This window comes from Vicugna pacos, chromosome 30, assembly GCF_048564905.1.
Source record: "Vicugna pacos chromosome 30, VicPac4, whole genome shotgun sequence".
Taxonomy (NCBI): Eukaryota; Metazoa; Chordata; class Mammalia; order Artiodactyla; family Camelidae; genus Vicugna; species Vicugna pacos.
Genome location: NC_133016.1, coordinates 3,512,726 through 3,529,975, shown reverse-complemented (window position 1 = coordinate 3,529,975; position 17,250 = coordinate 3,512,726). Strand labels below are relative to the sequence as shown.

Genomic DNA, 17,250 nt, shown 5'->3' with positions numbered 1-17,250 from the left:
GCAGCAGGTGGAACAGCTCGTGCAAAGTGGGAAGAGAAGTGCCAAAAAGAACAAAGCGCCAGTTTTTGACTCCCTTATAATTGGAGGAAAAGGAGAAGGCACATTTTCAAAAGCATGAACTATGTCAGAAATGGGAGAAAACACTGTATTGTCTCTAGGTTGTAGATTCTAACACAGTTTCTAATTGTTCTAATAACTCACTTTTATGGAGAGACCAAGTTATCATCAAAGAAAATGATATCCTGTTAATGTCTCATTAATAACAATTACATTCTTCAAAAATTGATAGATAAGACAGAATTCAGTTGGTTCAGAAAGATACAACTTCAACTGTATCGTTTTCTCAGAAGTGTTCTGGTCACAGAATGTCCTTAATTACTGTAATTCTCTTCCTTGTTTGAGTCTGAAATTACACTGCTGATGTCCCTTTAGCAACAAAAGCAGTTTCAACAGACAAAAAAATTTCAGATATGGCTTGTAAGTCTCTTCTGATTGGAAGTTTGTTGAATGCAGCTGCAATCTTTCTGAGTTAAGCTGTGTTCACATGTTCTCATTTGGCCTGGAACATTTCAGACTCCGTTGTTTTGATTGCAATATTGTCCACCAGGCTGGGCTTGTGATTAATTCACGTTATTAAGATGACAAACGCTCCTTTCGGGTGGAAGTTGAAAACCCACGGCAAGAACGGCCTTGAAAGTGACCTGACTGCAGATGCCAGGGGAGCCAGGGGAGAGAATTCTGTAATTCAGCAGGATTTCAGCAGGGTGTATTTAGCATCCCGCAGGCCACTGTGGTTTCTCAAGGGCCCTGTGAGTGGCCCAGGAGAAGAGTTATAATTGCTGTGTTCCCAGGGGGAGCACACCAGGAAGGCGTGGGTACAATCAGTCACTGATGAGACAAGCAAACTGGAGTCCCAGACGGAAGGGAGTCGGAGGTAGGACTTTTGTAGAAACACATCTGAGGTTCCAGCCGAGCCTGCCCCCTCTTTAGAATCCCACCCGCATCCGGTGTTAGAGGGAGGCGTTGGGAGACACCCAGCATGGTGCCAGTGTGGGCACTGACCCAAGTGGACTCACAGTGTTATTTTTTACCCTGAGTTTGAATTAAAAGTTAAAAAAAAACAAAAACACCAGACACGATCATGTTGGGTACTGACTGTGTGTGCTCATCTAAGCGGGGAGCACGTCTCACACCCAGAAGCCACTTGTTTGCCAATGTTACAAGGGGCAAGAGCTAAAAAGCCATAGGGAGATCAGCCTAGCGAAATTACGTAAGGCAGAAGCACACAAGAAACAAGCTTCTTGGGGGAACAACGCCCAGGACACCTTCCAGCATCTCCCAGCCCACTTCCTACGATCAGGAGCCACGAGGCAGCGTTACTCCATCACCTCATTCACCTCAAAACCAGGGTAACCGCAGAACCCTGGGTACCAGAGCCATGGGTCACCCTGCTCGTCCCAGCCCTGGCACAGGGACAGTGCCGATGGGCACTGGGCACCAGAGAAAGCCTCTCCCATCGTGGCCTGAAAACGGCCCTCCGAAGTCCCTTTGGCAGCTTACGGCCTGAATCACAAATCATTTTATTTAACTGGATGCCCTTTCACTGTGTTAAAATATAATAAGTGACTTGGAGTCACTTATTCTGGATAATGCAGAGGTATAAAATCTGGAAGGGGGAGACGTGGGTTCAGTTCTGGGCTACATCACTTCCTGTCTGTGACGGGAAATGACTTCATCTCTCTGAGTTTTTACTTCCTCCTTTAAGAAAAATAGGACAGTGACGTCTATCAGTCATTTCTGTTGTTACCTCCTTTCCAAAGCCTCCTCTGACTGCTCACGGTGGAGTCAGTTTGAGTGGAACTTGGCTCAGTTCTCTGTAACAATGGACATGGGGTTGGCTAATTTCATGTGTCAGTTGCCCTGGGCCACCGGTGCCAAGACATTTGGTCAAACATAATTCTGAGCATGTCTGTTGAGGATGTTTCTGGATGCAACAAATATCCAAGTCAGTGCGCCAGGTAAAGCAGGTGACCCTCCCCACGTGGGTGGGCCTCAGCCCAGCACCGGAAGGCCTGTTCAGAACAGAAGGCTGACCCTCCACCCAAAGACTGCCTTCGACCTGGAGCACTGGTTTTCCCCCTGCCTTTGGACTCAAACTGAAACATCAGCAGCTCGTCCTGGGTCATGAGCCTGCGGACGGCAGATCCTGGGACAGCTCAGCCTCCATAATAAATCTCTTTTTACATATGTGCATTTTTTAGTTGGCTTTATTCCTTTGATAACTATGTAAGTTTAAAAAGCTAAAGATCTAATCTGTTCTTGGAAAAAATAATTAGTACCTATACGTAAACTAAAAATAAGTGCAGTATACTGTATATACGTATTTACATGCAATATAACGTGTATGTAGAGTCAAACTGTAATAAAAATTATAAATAAATAATAAATGAGTTTTAGATTAATTGAATTTAATGATTATATTTACTTCACATGTTCCATTTCTTACTGAATCACTTTTAGCCATATTTTTCTAAAACATCATTAGTTTTCTTTGTTTTCCATTGAAATAGATGAGTTCGTGCTGTTCTCATATTTTTCAACGTCTGTCATATCGGTACTTCTGTTCATTTCTTCGTTGCTATGACTCTTTGTATCTACGCCCTTTGAGGGTAGTTTTTATTTTCCTCCTTCCACTTTGTTTTGTACTTTTAGAATGTCTTACAAAAAGCACGTATTGCTTTCGTAATCCGTAACACTCTAAGAAGTCTATTCCAGTTTTGGGCGGGAAAAAAATCAGGCCTCCGGGAATGCTTCCACAATATGAAGCAGCACCTCACCAGGCAAAAAAATCTCACCCTGATGTGTCTAGTTAACACCCTAAGATTTTACAAATTGGCTTTAACGTATACTTCTGTACATGAAAATGGTGTCATGTGGCATCTTATAAAACAAAAACAATGTGTAGGGATGACGGTCAGAGGAAGCTGAGTCAGCTTCGTGTCACATCTTCCCTGCAGGAGCCCAGGGCTGTGCTCACTCTGGTGTGGGAAAGGAAGTGCACTGACCCCGCGTCCTCCTCTCTTGTCTCCTGCAGATACTGCTTCCATGACCAGTGTTATCATGTTCAGATCATCCGGGTACTGGCATCAAATTTGGGGCAACAGACTTAGAAAGGCCACTTCCCTCAATGGAAAGAAAGTAGATTAAGCTATTTTTACCAAACCCTAATATTCTGAGAAAGTGTAGGAATGCAATGTGTGAGGTAAATTACTTCATTCACTTTTCAAGCAGGAGTTGTCTGTCAATTACTCGACTCCATACTTGCCACTCCCAGGAGCTGCATCTCAGCGTTTATTTTAAACAGTAGTACCACATGACCTCAATTTATCCGTATCTTACATTTTAAGCTATAGAGCAACATAAGTGAAAACATCCTCCTCATAGGTCACTATTTAACTACCAGTTTCTTTTTACTTTTCAAAGACAGACAGGCTCTCCCACTCACTATCTCTTCTTCCCCACTCCTCATGGTCTGCAAAAGTGTCAGGTGGGAAGGTAGTTCTGCACATGATAGGAGTGGTGATTTGTCACCGGTGAGGTTCACAGATTACTAAGAGGGCTTCTCCCAGTGTCTTTTAGGGGAGCTTCATCCCAATTAAGTGCATCTCCCAGAGACTGGCTCTGGCTGAGGAATTTCACAAAAGCTACACTCCCCAGGACAAAGCTATCAACTTCTCTGGACACGCACAGCTCTAACACGTGCTGAGAGCAGAGACTTGAGCCCAATTTCCAGTATTCATTTGCCTCTAAAAATAACTTGCCTAATCACATAAACAAAGCACCGCTTTTCTAATGGCTATTAACGGTCTGTTTGAGTCAAGTCGGGGAAAGACATGTACTTGCATTCACTCCAACAAACTCACTTGGATTGGACATTTGTTGACTGCCTACTATGTGACAGATGACATCAATTTATCACAGTAATTTTCTTCCCTGGGCAAACTCGAATGAAGTATGAGGCTTTATCCATTCAATGTGTCCTCTGTGGGCTTTATTTAGCGCGCTATCTTGGTCAGCATCTCTTCCAAATGACATCCTAGAGGTCATTCTGAAGGTGAACCGCGGAGTCAGAGCCAGGACACAGCATCCTCCGCTCTCGCCAATGCCCAGATGGTCCCGGGGAACACTGTAGCCTCGGTGCCATCACAGTGCTCTCAACTTCCTAAAATGGAACAGTTCAGCTGCATCCTGAATCCTCATCCGCACGGCTAACATCTTCCCTCGAGTTCTCACAGCGGAGCTGCTGAGGAGGAGGGAGAGGATGACGCAGCGGCGTTCAACGCCATCTGCAGCTGGTTGTTATATATATCGGGTTTCCGATCCCAGGATGGGCATAACCGACTTCCTCTCCTACGGAACAACTTCTCTCAGATTCCAATTGAGTAAATGGAGAACAGAGTTGTGAGCCCATTTTTAATTCATGGGGAGTTGCGATGTCCTCGTTGAAGGCAGTCCGGGAACTTTTACTCGAGCTCTGAAAATTTAGCCGTACCTTCAAGTGAAATAGACACTGAAGGGTGAAAACAGGGAAATTACTGTTGAATCATGGACAAATTTTATTGCAGACTGAGGGAGAGTAAATGCTGTAGAGACAGGTAATCATTTGTACCTGCTCTGTACTAAGTAAATGTTGGCTGTGTTGAATCTCATAGCTTGGGAAGGAACCTGAGTAAAAGTAGCTCTCTCCACCCTGTCATGTTGATCTCCCCTGTTTCTCAGCGCCGGACCCCGTCCTCCAACGGACTCCAAGGGTCTCATGATCAGCTCCACGAGGGATTTCCACTCTCACTGCCGGATGACTTGTCATACTGTTCCCGGCACCAATGGGACAGTAAGAACACAGTCCTCTGCCTGAGGGTGCATTCCTGATGAATCTGCAGAACTCTTAGGAAATCTTTTCCCAGAAAATGATCCCTGTTGATGCTTCTGGAGGCAGGAGGGGGAGAGGGAAGCTGCCGCCACAAGACACGTTTGTGCATCAAGGGCTGCCTGGGGCGTCAGGCATGGCCACCTGCCAAATCCGCACCTGCCTCTCCCTCGGCCAGTGACACAGGGCTGGCCTCAGTCCCGCTGCACGTGCTTGTGCCGCCCTGGGTGCTTTCCCTGCCGTTGCTCACTCCTTTCTCTGGAGAACGCACTCTGGGTTACACGTGACACACGGATCCTCGCCATCTAGAGAGGGCACGCTGCCTGCTCAGAGAGTGGGGTCCTCTGCTTATCCCAGGATGCCCACCTGAGTGAGCAGCACCGACCGCACGGTACTGAGGTCCTGGAATGGTTGCTTCCGGCCTCCTCCACCCAGCGAGGCAGACACTCCCTGGACCAGGACAGCCCTCCTAGCCGCAGCGCTGCTCCATCCGGAGACACCTGGCTCTGCCACAGCAGGACTCCCCTCTTTCGAGATTACAGTTCCCAAGAGAGGCCCTAGCTGGGCAGGCTGGGCACATCTTGAAGGCAGGGAGGATCTGGATACCCTGACATATATATATAACATCCCCCATGTGCTAGGAGCTTGGTGAGGGTTTTGAGAATGAATGAATGATTGCAGACCCCTCAGATCCTTCTGCCAGCAGCAGTTTCTCAGGGGGAAGCGTACAACTATCACCTGGCGGATTCAGGGCAGAAAAGTCCTGTCGCCAAATTCAGGGGCGGAAACAGCTCTGGAAGTCCCCTGTGCCCACTGACTGCTGCGTCTGTGCAGAGAAAGTGAAGGGGGGAGGGCGGAGGGCGGTCTGGCCCCAAGGCCATGTCTGATTGGTGCCTGAAGCCAGAAACACAGGAAGAGACAAGTCCGTGGGCTCCTAACCTTAGGGCACAGTAACTGCCTTTTTGTAAATGAGTCACTGCCTCTACTTAGGACGTCTACTGGTGAGAGAGGCATTAACTCTGGGCTCACCTGGACCTGCTGGATCCAGAGCTGCGGTTTAACCAGCTCTGCAGGTGAAGCATCAATACATCAGAGCACAGCCAGGAGCTGTGCAGACAGCAGACGCAGGGGTGGGGGGTGGTCAGGGGGGTGAACAGCTAGAGCAGGAAGGGTGTGGCCCAGAGCCTCCCCTTCCTGACACTCCCCTTTTTTAAAAAATCTCTGAAGCTTTAAACCTAACAAGACTAACCTAGAGAGGTAGCTGTGCCACTGAGAGGAGAACTTCAGCCCCTGGGGGAACCCCAACACCGCAGCCTCCCACCCCAGCCCCCACCCCCACCACATGTCTATTGTCCTTGGTTGGGGGAGGGGGAAGGGTAAACTGGGAGTCTGGGATTGGCAGATGCAAACCACTATATACAGAACAGACAAACAACGAGGTCCAACGGTAGGGTTCAGGGAACTAGAGTCAATGGCTCGTAGTAACCTGTGATGAAGAATGTACACGTATAACTGAGTCACTACGCTGTCCACCAGGAGCTAATACAACACTGTAAATCAACTATACTTCAATTAAAAGAAGTTTAAAAATAAATGGAAAAAAAAAGAGCTGAAGGCAACCCTCAGTGTTCTGTCCAAGAAGCCATGGTCAGCATCCAACACAGGACGGGGTTTCAACCCCACGCAGAGTGTTAAGGGAACAGTTCTCTCCATGGCCCAAGCATCCATGTATCAGTGTGCGGGATCCACTGCACACAGAACTAGTGCTCCTGGCGGCCATTAGGTTTGTAACATAAATCACAGTGATTAAGACGCATAGTTATACTCCCTAATTTAACAACACCTTTGAGGAGGACACAGGATGGTGACATAAATCTCTGAGATGACGTTACGCAGCTCTCTGCCTCCAGAATGAAAATGTGAACCTTTTCCCAGAACCAGGGTGGAAGGTTCTCCACAAAACAAAGTTTTGCCATCTGGGGACTTTTCCTTACAGAGGGCTTCAAGCATTTCTTTGAAAAATAGTTATGAATGTTCCATCATCACCTCCTCGTGAGAGAGGGAAGAGCCTCCGACGTGTGACCCGCACGGAGAGCACGTGGGAAACGGGAAGCGTCGCGCGGCCGCCCTAGGGGGCTGCTTCACAGCAACCCCCGCACGGCCTCATCGCTCAGGCAGAACGCAGGACGGGGCGGGCTGGCAGGTGAGCCGTAAAGCGGTGGCCATCGGAATCTTATTACAGAAAGAAAGGATCTTGTTCCGGGAAAATGGGTGGATGGGGTTTGTAAATCTGCAAAAGACACCACTTAGTATCTCATTCCGTGACAACCACAATTCGTGTGCCCTAATCAAAGGCAAGAAAGCAGGACGTGCCGGAGAAGCGCAAGAGCCAGGGCGGTGAGGACCCCGGGGTGTAGGTTGTGTGTAAGTAAAAGACTAAGTGATTTTCGTCACGGGCTCTGCAGTCCAGCCACATCAGGCTTTAGCAGCTGAGCTCAGGTAACCATGAACTAAATTTCAGATCTGCAAATACCTTACTACATTAGCAATGTCAACAGAATTACAGATAAAAGGTACTCATAATCCCATGGCTTCAACAAACCAAACATGGCCACTAAGCATGCTCTTACATGCTCGTTATTTCTTCCGAGTCCAATGTTCTCATGTGAACATTTAGTTACCATCAGTCTTATTTTGGGTTTACTATATCCACCAAGTCTAAATGCAATCACAACATCACTGCAGCTAAAACGGTCGAGTCCAGACACTCCGCTTTACCTACGCACACACGGCATGAACAGACTGCCCTTTTTTCTCATAGGGACAATCTTCCACGACTGACTGAACTCCCCTCGGGAGGTAACTCAGATTTACTCCCCAGGCTTCCTCCGCTGGTGCTTTGAGATCTCCCTCAGCCCCCCTGTAAAGCCAACAGAGGGAGGATCAGGTGGGACCAGGCTTACTCGGTGCATCTCCTGGAGGGAGGACTCTGGCTAATGAGTCTCATTTTTCTTTTTTACAGTTAGTTAGAGGCAGGTGTTGGCACGACACGGCGAGAATCCTCAGCAAGAGTTATCCAAAGAGTGAGCCCACTACCTAAGACAGTGAGAGCCTGTGAGAGCTTCTCAAAAGGTGCCTGAACTGAGTGCCCACCAGGGATGTCGGCACGTGGAAGCACTGTCCATGTTGTCTTTTTTAAATAGTGGCAAGAACACTTAACATGAGATCTACCTTCTCAATAAATGTCTCAGTATGTAAGATAGCATCGTCCACTACAGGCACTGCATTGTACAGCGGGTTTCTAGAACTTACTCACCTTGTATGACAGCAACTTTAACTCTGTCCCCACTTCCCCCTCCCCCAGCCCCTAGAAACCACTATTCTACTGTTTTTGTGAGCTTGACTATTTTAGATCACTAATTGGAGTCATCTGGTATTTGTCCTTCTGTGACTGGCTTATTTCAGTTAGCACAATGTCCTCAAGGTTCACCCGTGTGTGGCAGGATTCCCTAGTTTTTTAAGGCTGAAGAATATTCCAGTGTGGTGTATACACCACACTTTCTTTATCCATTCATCTGTGGACGGATATCTAGATTGTTTCCATGTCTTGGCTATTGCAAATCACGCTGCAGAATAACGCTGCAGTGAACGCGGTGGTGTGGGAACCCCTTCCAGATCCTGGTCTCAGTTCCTTCAGATATACACCCAGAAGGGGGATGGCTGGATCACGTGCTAGTTCTATTTTTAATTTTTTGAGGAACCGTCACAGCATCTTCCCTAGTGGCTACACCATTTTGCATTCCCACTCACCACATACAAGGGTTCCAGTTTCTCTACATCCTCACCAGCACTAGTTTATGGGTGTTTTTGAGGACAGCCATCCAAACAAAAGCAAGCTGTGTGGGATTTTGTTGCTTGCTGTCTTCTGCTGTTGAGTTATAGGATGCCCATCCTGTCTCCCAGGAGCTCTCTTATTTTGCTTTCCACACTTAGGTCTCTGGTCTAGCAGGAACGTGCTTCTGGGTGGGGTGTGGCTGGGCCCACTTGTCTTTCCTCCAGACAGCTGGCCTCCCACATCAACTGGGAAATCCCACCCTCCTCCCTGCTCTGATGCACCTTCATCACCAAACACGTGGGGGGCGGGGGAGTTCTGCTTCTGCACTCTGTCCTCTGCTCCGTTTGTCTGTCCTTCTCCTGTACCAAGGGCGCTCTCACACTTCCTGGCTTTATCCTAAGCCTTCCTCCATGTAGGCAGACCCTGCCCCCTCCACTTCATAGTGACTGGGTGACTCTCAGTTCTTTATGTTGGAATAACCAGTTTCACTGGTCTAAGGCACAATTCTTTCAGAGAGTGATATCCGTTAGGCAGAGCTGGCTTCATTATGTGTATTATTTACATCATGCAGACTGTCTACTCGATGCCGTGTTCTGGAGCGTCACGCATCCACAGTGCATGCAGGCGTGTGTGGCCCTGGGTGGGCCCGGCTTTGTGCACCTCTGCGTATGTAAGCTCTGAGCCTCAGCTCCTCATTGTACGATATCACTGTTGTGCCTTCCACCCCACTGGGTCTTCCTAGAGACACAGGGAAGCTGGGTGCTCGGTGCCAGGCACACAATAACCTCCCGATTTTTTAAAGTGAAAGTTGTGATTATTAATCATGGCGAATTTCTCACTTTCTCCCCAGGCAACATGGAGTCAGTGAGCGACCACTGTGTTTACTCTCAAGTCTCTGGGCACTTCTCTGAAGCAGACACATACAAATAAATGTATTTTTTACACTCATTTCACTGTGACTCAATTGGATGGAGGTACGTCAATTAGCAGACACACACAGCTGCCTGTGGGGCAGTTCCCAGGGTTCACTGTATGAAAGTGAAGGGAAGGGCTGACCAAGTCCAGCAGTCCGGGCTGAGGCTGAGCCAGCTCAGGAAGCTGCTAAAACCCGACGCCCCGAAAGCAGCCCCCGACTTTTACACACTTCCCTGAGCACGCGCCATCCCTGTGCAGCCTGTTCTGGAACAGAACATAATTTTACGTGCCCCTGAAATGATGCATGTGTGCGTCTGAGTCCCCGAGCAGCCGGCTTCTCATGTCCTGCTGAAGGCAGGGCCTGTTTGTAGCTGCCCCGTTAAGCCATTCTGGCCCCAGACCAGCCCTTCCTTTTCTGGGCCTCCCGCCAGTGGGAGATGCACCATTCAGCCCCCTGAACTGTGCAGCGCCCATTCCCTGGGCGGCCCGCCATCCCCTCTCCCTCGCCTGAGCTTGGTCCTGCTGCGCGTGCCGATGAGCATGGCTTTCAGCCCCAGTGCTGTCTGCAGCCGGGATCCATGTGAAAAAGCCCATAGAAAACCCAGGTGGTGCTCCTTGAAACCACAGGAGACCACAAAGGGCACGCTAGGAGGAGGCTGGAGGCCGTGTTGTTCAGGGTACCTGGCATGGGGGACCGACATTTCTGCCTGCAGTTTTTAATGCACATTTCTTTAATTACAAGCACTGGAAAGGCATTTTTCACAGAGTGATTTTCCTGTGTGAACATTTCCTTCTGCAGCAGTTATAATCATTAGGCTTATAAGGAGGTGCTAATGAAAACAAGAGGCAACTACCAAGTCACATAAAAAATCATCTTACAAAAGGTCAGTCAGATCTTTGGTCTGACTTTAAACCAGATGAGATTTTACACGTGGAGTACACCTGCAATAAAAATTCCCCTTTGCACACGTGGTGGGAACACTGCTACGTGTGACTCACACTTGTTTCCTTCGCCAACTGCATAATGAAGTTTGCACCTGTTGCTTCTCTTGAATTGATTCAACTCAACAAGCCTGTTCTCGACCCTCAATTCGTATTTAAGACACCCCAGCATAACAGTTCCTCCTCCTCTGCAGACAAAAGGCTTCCTCTCTGACAAGGGAGTGTGATTAGTGAATGCTTTTATTTCATGTGTCTGACAACTTAATTTCAATACATACGGTACTAAGATGGCCAACCCCCAATACAGCCAAATTACTTACATTGGGCATAATCTGTGAACATTTATGGCACATGGAACTAATACTAATATGGTGTTAGTATTTTAACCCTTCTGAATCTCCCCTTCCCCCATGTCCCTTCCTATAGCCACACTCGGGGTGGAGCAAGGCAGGCACTGCAGCAGGTGGTGGGGGGTGTCCGCCTGGCCCAGGCAGGGGGGAGGAGGCCGCACGTGCAGGAGCTGGGGGGCCCTGGCGGAGTGAAAAGCGTCTCCTCGGGCAGAGCATCCGACCACAGAGGACTGGAGCCAGCGAGGAGGGGCGGCATCGGCCAAAGGTGGGCTGCAGGGACGGGGCTGCAGGGTGGCCTTTCCAGTCCCTCCACTGTGGACCCACCATTCTTCCCTCTGTAACTGGGCATCTTGTGGAGGGCACTCCAAGCCTACACCAGCATCGTGCCTCTCATCACTGTCACCACAGATTTAGCACCCACTGATGGTTCTTGCTATGTTTATGTCAAATGGTGAAGACGAAAACTTTTTTGAAAACTAAAATTTGACAACCCCAGAGACCTGTGTGCAGCATTGCAAACTACAGCCTGAAGGCCAGACACAGCCTATCGCCTGTTGTAGTAAATCCAGGTTTTGTGGAACGTGAGCCGGCCCTTCGTTTCTGCACTGTCTGCAGCTGGTCTCATCTCCATGGCTCAGCTGAGTAGCTGCAACAGAACCCACGTGTCCCACAGAGCCACAGCTCCTACTGGGCCTTTTACAGAAAAAGTCTGCCAACTCCTGCCTTGGAGAAAGGATTACGTTCATGAAACAGGTACAGAATGTCTTATATGGAACTAGAAAAAGAACTCTTATATAGACCTGGTTCATCAAAATAAAAAAAAATAAAATATAAGAGTTCAAAAAGAAAACTGAGGCACTACTACAGAAAGCAGTACAAAGGACTAAGAGATGGAAGGTGGAAAAGATAAGAGACTTCAGAGGATCAATCCAGAAAAATTAAAAACAAAAACAAAAATAGAACAGAAACTCTTGTACACAAAGTCTTAGACTAAAATGACCCATAATGAATGCTAAAAACCTACTCTCGAGGCACATATTTTGAAATGTCAAAATACCAAGAGTAAATTCCAAAAGCTTCCAAAGAGAAAAAGGTCAGATCATATGCAAAGGAAGATCAACCCAAGTGGCATTACATACACCAACGACAACCACAGACAAATGCTCACGAAAAGTGTTTTCAAAGCTCTAAGAAAAAATATTCTTCATCCTACAGTTGGTAGCCAATTAAATTATCGGACATTTTCAGAAATTCATGGATTCCAAATGCACCTTCAACAGCTACAGGGGGATGCATGCTACTGAAGAAAGGGTCTACAGCAGATCCTCAAATAACAAGGGTTTGAACTGCACGGGTCCACTTAACACTCAAGTTTCTTTCAATAGTAAAACTACTACACCACACTGAGGTTGGTTGAATCAACAGAGACTGAGGGCCCTAGGATACCAAGGACCAACTTTAAGTTATACTCGGATGGATTTTCAACTACATCAAGGGTCAACTCGAGCATTGTTCAAAGGTCAACTGTAACTCTAGAATGAAGATGATCCACAAGATTCACACAGGGAATGTCCCAGGATGACAGCTGTCCAGCAGGGTTAAAGAGAAGATTAAAACAAATAGAGGCAGAATTTCAAGAACGAAATAGTTTGGGGGAAGAAGTAGTTCAATTCAGAGATTATTTGATATGTTTAAGCATTGGGGGGGGGACAATGAAAAATCGACCAACATATGAAAATCTGGACCTATCTTTAAGGAAAAATCTAGGTGCACTGAAAACCAATGCAGTTTAAAAAAGAAGGCAATTATTAATCCAAGAAAAATATAAAGTTATAAAAGAGAGAAGCATCACTGGGAACAAAATTAGTCATAGTAACAAACGACAACAACGTATTTTAAATTGCAGTGATTATTTGGTGTGTTTCAAGAGGAGCAGTGTAAAAAAGCTGTATTTTATCTTCTGTAAATCACTAAGTGCTAAAATCAACGAATCCAGAAACACCTACAGAAGAGTATTTAAAAACATGGATACAAATATAAGAAACTGCTTTACAAAGCTGAATATTCTCTCAACCAGTGAAAGGGCCAGCGGGGGCGAGGGGGGAGGCTTGCAGCATCGCTGGGTCACGTGTGGTGTGAGCACATGGCTTCGATGAGATCCTTACACACGCTGTGACTGTGAACACCTCGCTTACCCTCCCCAGGCCTGGCCAAAAAACACCCCTTCAGAAGTTAGCCCAGATGGGAAGGGCTCCACATTCATCTATCCCTGCCACACTGGGGCTCACACAGCTGCTGCATTTCCCTTAGAGCGGCTTCCACTGATGCGACAAACAGCTACTGAGGACAGATGATAAGCCTGGCGCCGCATCAGGTGCTGGAGAAAGAGCAGTGAACCAGATAAGGAGGCCCTGCTCCCAGGACCCGCCGTCTGCGACGCAGACCAGTGCTGTGGCCGTGAGCCCCATCTTCGGGATTCCCAGCTGTACACTACCCAGCCTCCCACATCCTCCGAGTATCCTCAACTGTGGACGAGGACGACAGCTCTCACTTCCAGCATTCCCAGGACACCTAACCCAGCGGGCTCAAGGCGTCACTGTGCACCGTTCAGTGGGTATCTGCAATTCGGTCCTGCAGTCCTGCCACCTGCCCCTCCTGACACCTCATCCTCTTCTGTCTTGGCTCACTGCTCAACCCTCTCCACCGCCAGATCTCACCCAGGTGGGGCAGGTGCTCCACATCCCCTCTTTGGTGAGACCACAAAGCAGCATCGCCCTGTGCTCTCAATGCCGGACAGAACTCAAGTTCCTCCCATCCCAGCAGCTGCAGCCCAAGACCAAGGAGGGTGGGACGGGGAGGGCACTTTCAGAGGAAGGATCCCTCTCAGCCTCACGTTTCTTGGGTCAAGAATCTAACGTCTGTCCCAAATCCTGTATCACTGCCTTCCAGTCTTTATTCTATACACACACACCCCTCAAGAGAAAACGGATCAGATAATAAGAGAAGGATGAGAAATTGAGGAAGAGTTTAAACACACATGTTCCCCTGCCGCTGCCCTGGGGGGGAACACACACATTTCAAAAATCACTCTGAGAATAACATTAAGTGAGAGATACAAATAGGATAAAAATTAATCAGCACAATCCAAAACAAAATTTAGAACCAAATTTAGAACCAAATCCCTGAAAAAAATATGCTTAGATCACCTCCATTTGAACCCCAGGTGTCTGCCAATTCCCCTAAAATGTGTTGGTCTGTACTGGCCCCCACTAACACAGAGCTGGGTGTCGTAACCATATCTGCAGCACACTTCGCTCTTCTGAGGAATAACAATTTCTTCTGATGATTTCAGATTCTTCTTTCCTTGTGAGGGAGATCATTTGTTTTACTTTTTTTTTTTTAATACTAATGTGGCTGCTAAAAGCCACAAACGTGGCACTTTCTAATTTTAATGAATACCATGAAGTTCATATCTAAATACATTTTCTTATTTGGGGTCCTAACCGACAAGGAAAAAAAGCCTAGGTGTACAACACACACACACACACACACAGTGATTAAGTAGAATGGCTTGTTTTTTAAGTTGTAAGAGCAGAAGAGAAGTAAGTATCTTTTCTTTTTATTTTATATGAACTTCCATTGTGATGTGCTATTTTCATGTTTTTAAAATTTAACTTAACTTCTAAACATTAACTTAAAAATGACTCAGGAATCATTTTGATGATTTTTCATTTTTCATGTGAAATAAGAGGACATCGAACAGACTATGGCTTTATTTTAACTTCCAATACCAAGAACAAAACTGGTTAGTCCAAAATAAACAAATAACAGTAATTTGCCACCTACTGCTAACATTCAGTATTTTGTCCCAAACCAGCGGTTTATTTTGGCCACGCTCAGGTAGAGCACCAGGCTGACGATAAAGTACTCCTCCGTCTCCTCGATCCACACCAGCTCCACGTGCACTCGTCCTTCTGGGTCCACGTAGTCAACATGGTACGTCTGCCCCAGGAAATGAGGGCCGTCAGGGGGCCCAGAAGAGGTTCTCATACAAACCGGGGAACTGAAACACCAGAAGGGTTTCCCACACTCATCCAAAAGAGTTATGTCCATTACAGAGCAACTCTACAAAATAAGCACAAAGATTTACAAGTGTAAGGAGAAAATGGCCAACTAGACTGATTTAATAAATTGTAGAGCTGAAGTCTCGCCAGGAAGGGTGAACAGGAGTGGGGTGAAAGCGGGAACAGCATATGCAAACACGTGGAATACTCCACGCGGCTGGGGCGGGGCGGGGCGGGGCAAGACTGAGGCTCAGGAGGGCGGAGTCGGGGGTCAGATCAGCTCTGTCCATCACTGGACCCGGCCACCCACATGCAGCGGCCAGTGCCATAAAAGGCAGGTCAGACAAAGGAAGGAGAGCAGGGGGATGGGGCGAAAGCAGGCAGCACAGTGACGGGGCAGCGGTCACCGTCCCACACCAGTGACGAGACAGTGAGAGCCCCAGTGACCAGTCGCAGTGATTCAGAGGAGAGAAGAAATGGAAGAAACACTTATGGGACAAACCGAGCAGAATCTGGTATTGGGGGTGAGGGTGAGGGAGAAGGGGTCTCATGTCCTGTTTCCTCTCCCACAACAAAAGTGCAGGATCTAAAACACCAAGTGAACAGACACCACTCCATGGAGACACGGGCTGGGGGAGGAGACGGCTGGAGACACTGACAATTATTAATACTATTAATCAGCTATATTTTACATTTATTTTTAACTATGGTAAACACATCAGTTCTCCAGCTGAACTACTGTGAAGTCCAAGCTCAGTGGCATTAAGTCCAGTCACACTGCTGTGAACATCAGCACCGCCCACCTCCAGGGCTCCGACCACCCGGCAAAGCCAGAACCCCGGGCCCGTCAGACAACAGCTGCGCACTTCTCTCCCCCAGCCCCTGGCAACCATATTCTACATTGTGTCTCTAAGAGTTTGATACACTAGGCACCTCGTGTAAACGACTCCCACAGTATTTGTCCTCAAGGCTCATCCATGCTGTGGCCTGTGTCAGAACTCCCTTCCTTTACTGAGGTGAAATAATACTCCAATATCTGAACGCACCACCTGTGCGAATCCATCCATCCACCGATGGACGCCTGGGTGCCTTCTGCCTTTTGGCTACTGCGGATGACGCTGCTGTGACCGTGAGTGTCCAGTGCGAGCTGTATTGTTCAGCATGTGTTAGGTGCCGGACACTGATCCAAGCAGTTTACGTGTACTAATTAATTTACTTCTCAAGAAGCTGTGAGGTAGCAGCAAGGCTGAAATCGTCTAACAGCTTTTCAGGTGTGTCTCGTTTCCCATGACTTCTGCCCTATGCTAGTGTTTTTTTAACTGGAATTTAAATGCTTACTTCTAGAAATCAGCAGAAACTGAGGATTGATATCTCTGTTATACACATACAGACATGCTGTCAGTATCTCCATACAGACAGAGACAGTGCCGATATCTGTCCAGAGAGACGGGCAGAGAACCCCAGGCATGAGCATCAGCACAGCTGCGGCAGGTCTGCACACATGGAAACGTGGCCATGAGCACTGGCCACATGGGCTTCTGTGTGAGCCATCAAAAAGGGTCTTGACTCAAAAAAATGCATCTCTTGAATTTAAGAGACACAAACATTCCAAAATTGAAAAAACCAAGATGGCTTAACAAGTGACTGGTGTGAACTGGTTCTCACCCCGAGGAGACCCGAGTGAGGAGCCGCCAACAAGAAACACCCGAATCCCGCCGCAGTGTGCAGACCAGCAAGGGCAGCAGGAGCCCCGCAGAGACTGGGCTGCGCCCTCTGATGCCTCCCCAGGTCCTGGAACAACGAAGACCAGGCTGATGAGAGCCCGGACCGTTGCCCCTCTGCTCCGGGCGCCCCAGGGACCACAGCCCAGGCGGAGGGGAGGCCTCCCCAGGGGCAGGCGCCCTGGGGCTGAGCACGGGAATCACAGCCAGCACGGAGCAAGTGGCTGTCAGCACGGCCCTCTGAGGGCGGAAGCTCCATGGCAAAGCCCCAGATTACTGAGCTGGCACGGGGTCCCGCGAAGCCAGGCTCCCTCTAGCTCGTCGCCCTTCATGATCTCAACCACTGGCTTAGCAGTCCCTTGTCTTGCCACTTAAACCTCACCAAAGCCAGCAGCACAGAGCTGGTGTTAGAACCAGGTGCAGGAAGGGCCATGAGAAGAGCAGGCACCACCCAGAGGCCGACACTTCAGGGGCAGGCCAGGGGAGGGCGCCACAG

At 48.1% G+C, this 17,250-nt stretch overlaps 2 protein-coding genes across 9 annotated transcripts in view; both read right to left on the bottom strand.

Moving 5' to 3' along the window:
• The window catches only part of NETO1 (neuropilin and tolloid like 1), a 659,228-nt gene that overhangs the window by 616,770 nt on the left and 25,208 nt on the right, over nt 1-17,250 (bottom strand). The window lies entirely within an intron of this gene.
• FBXO15 (F-box protein 15) overlaps nt 14,728-17,250 on the bottom strand; it is a 37,789-nt gene continuing 35,266 nt past the window's right edge. The window contains exon 10 of the mRNA XM_015247014.3: nt 14,728-15,094. Coding sequence (XP_015102500.1) covers nt 14,825-15,094 — 270 coding nt within the window. The 3' untranslated portion in view covers nt 14,728-14,824. The remainder of the gene's footprint in view (nt 15,095-17,250) is intronic.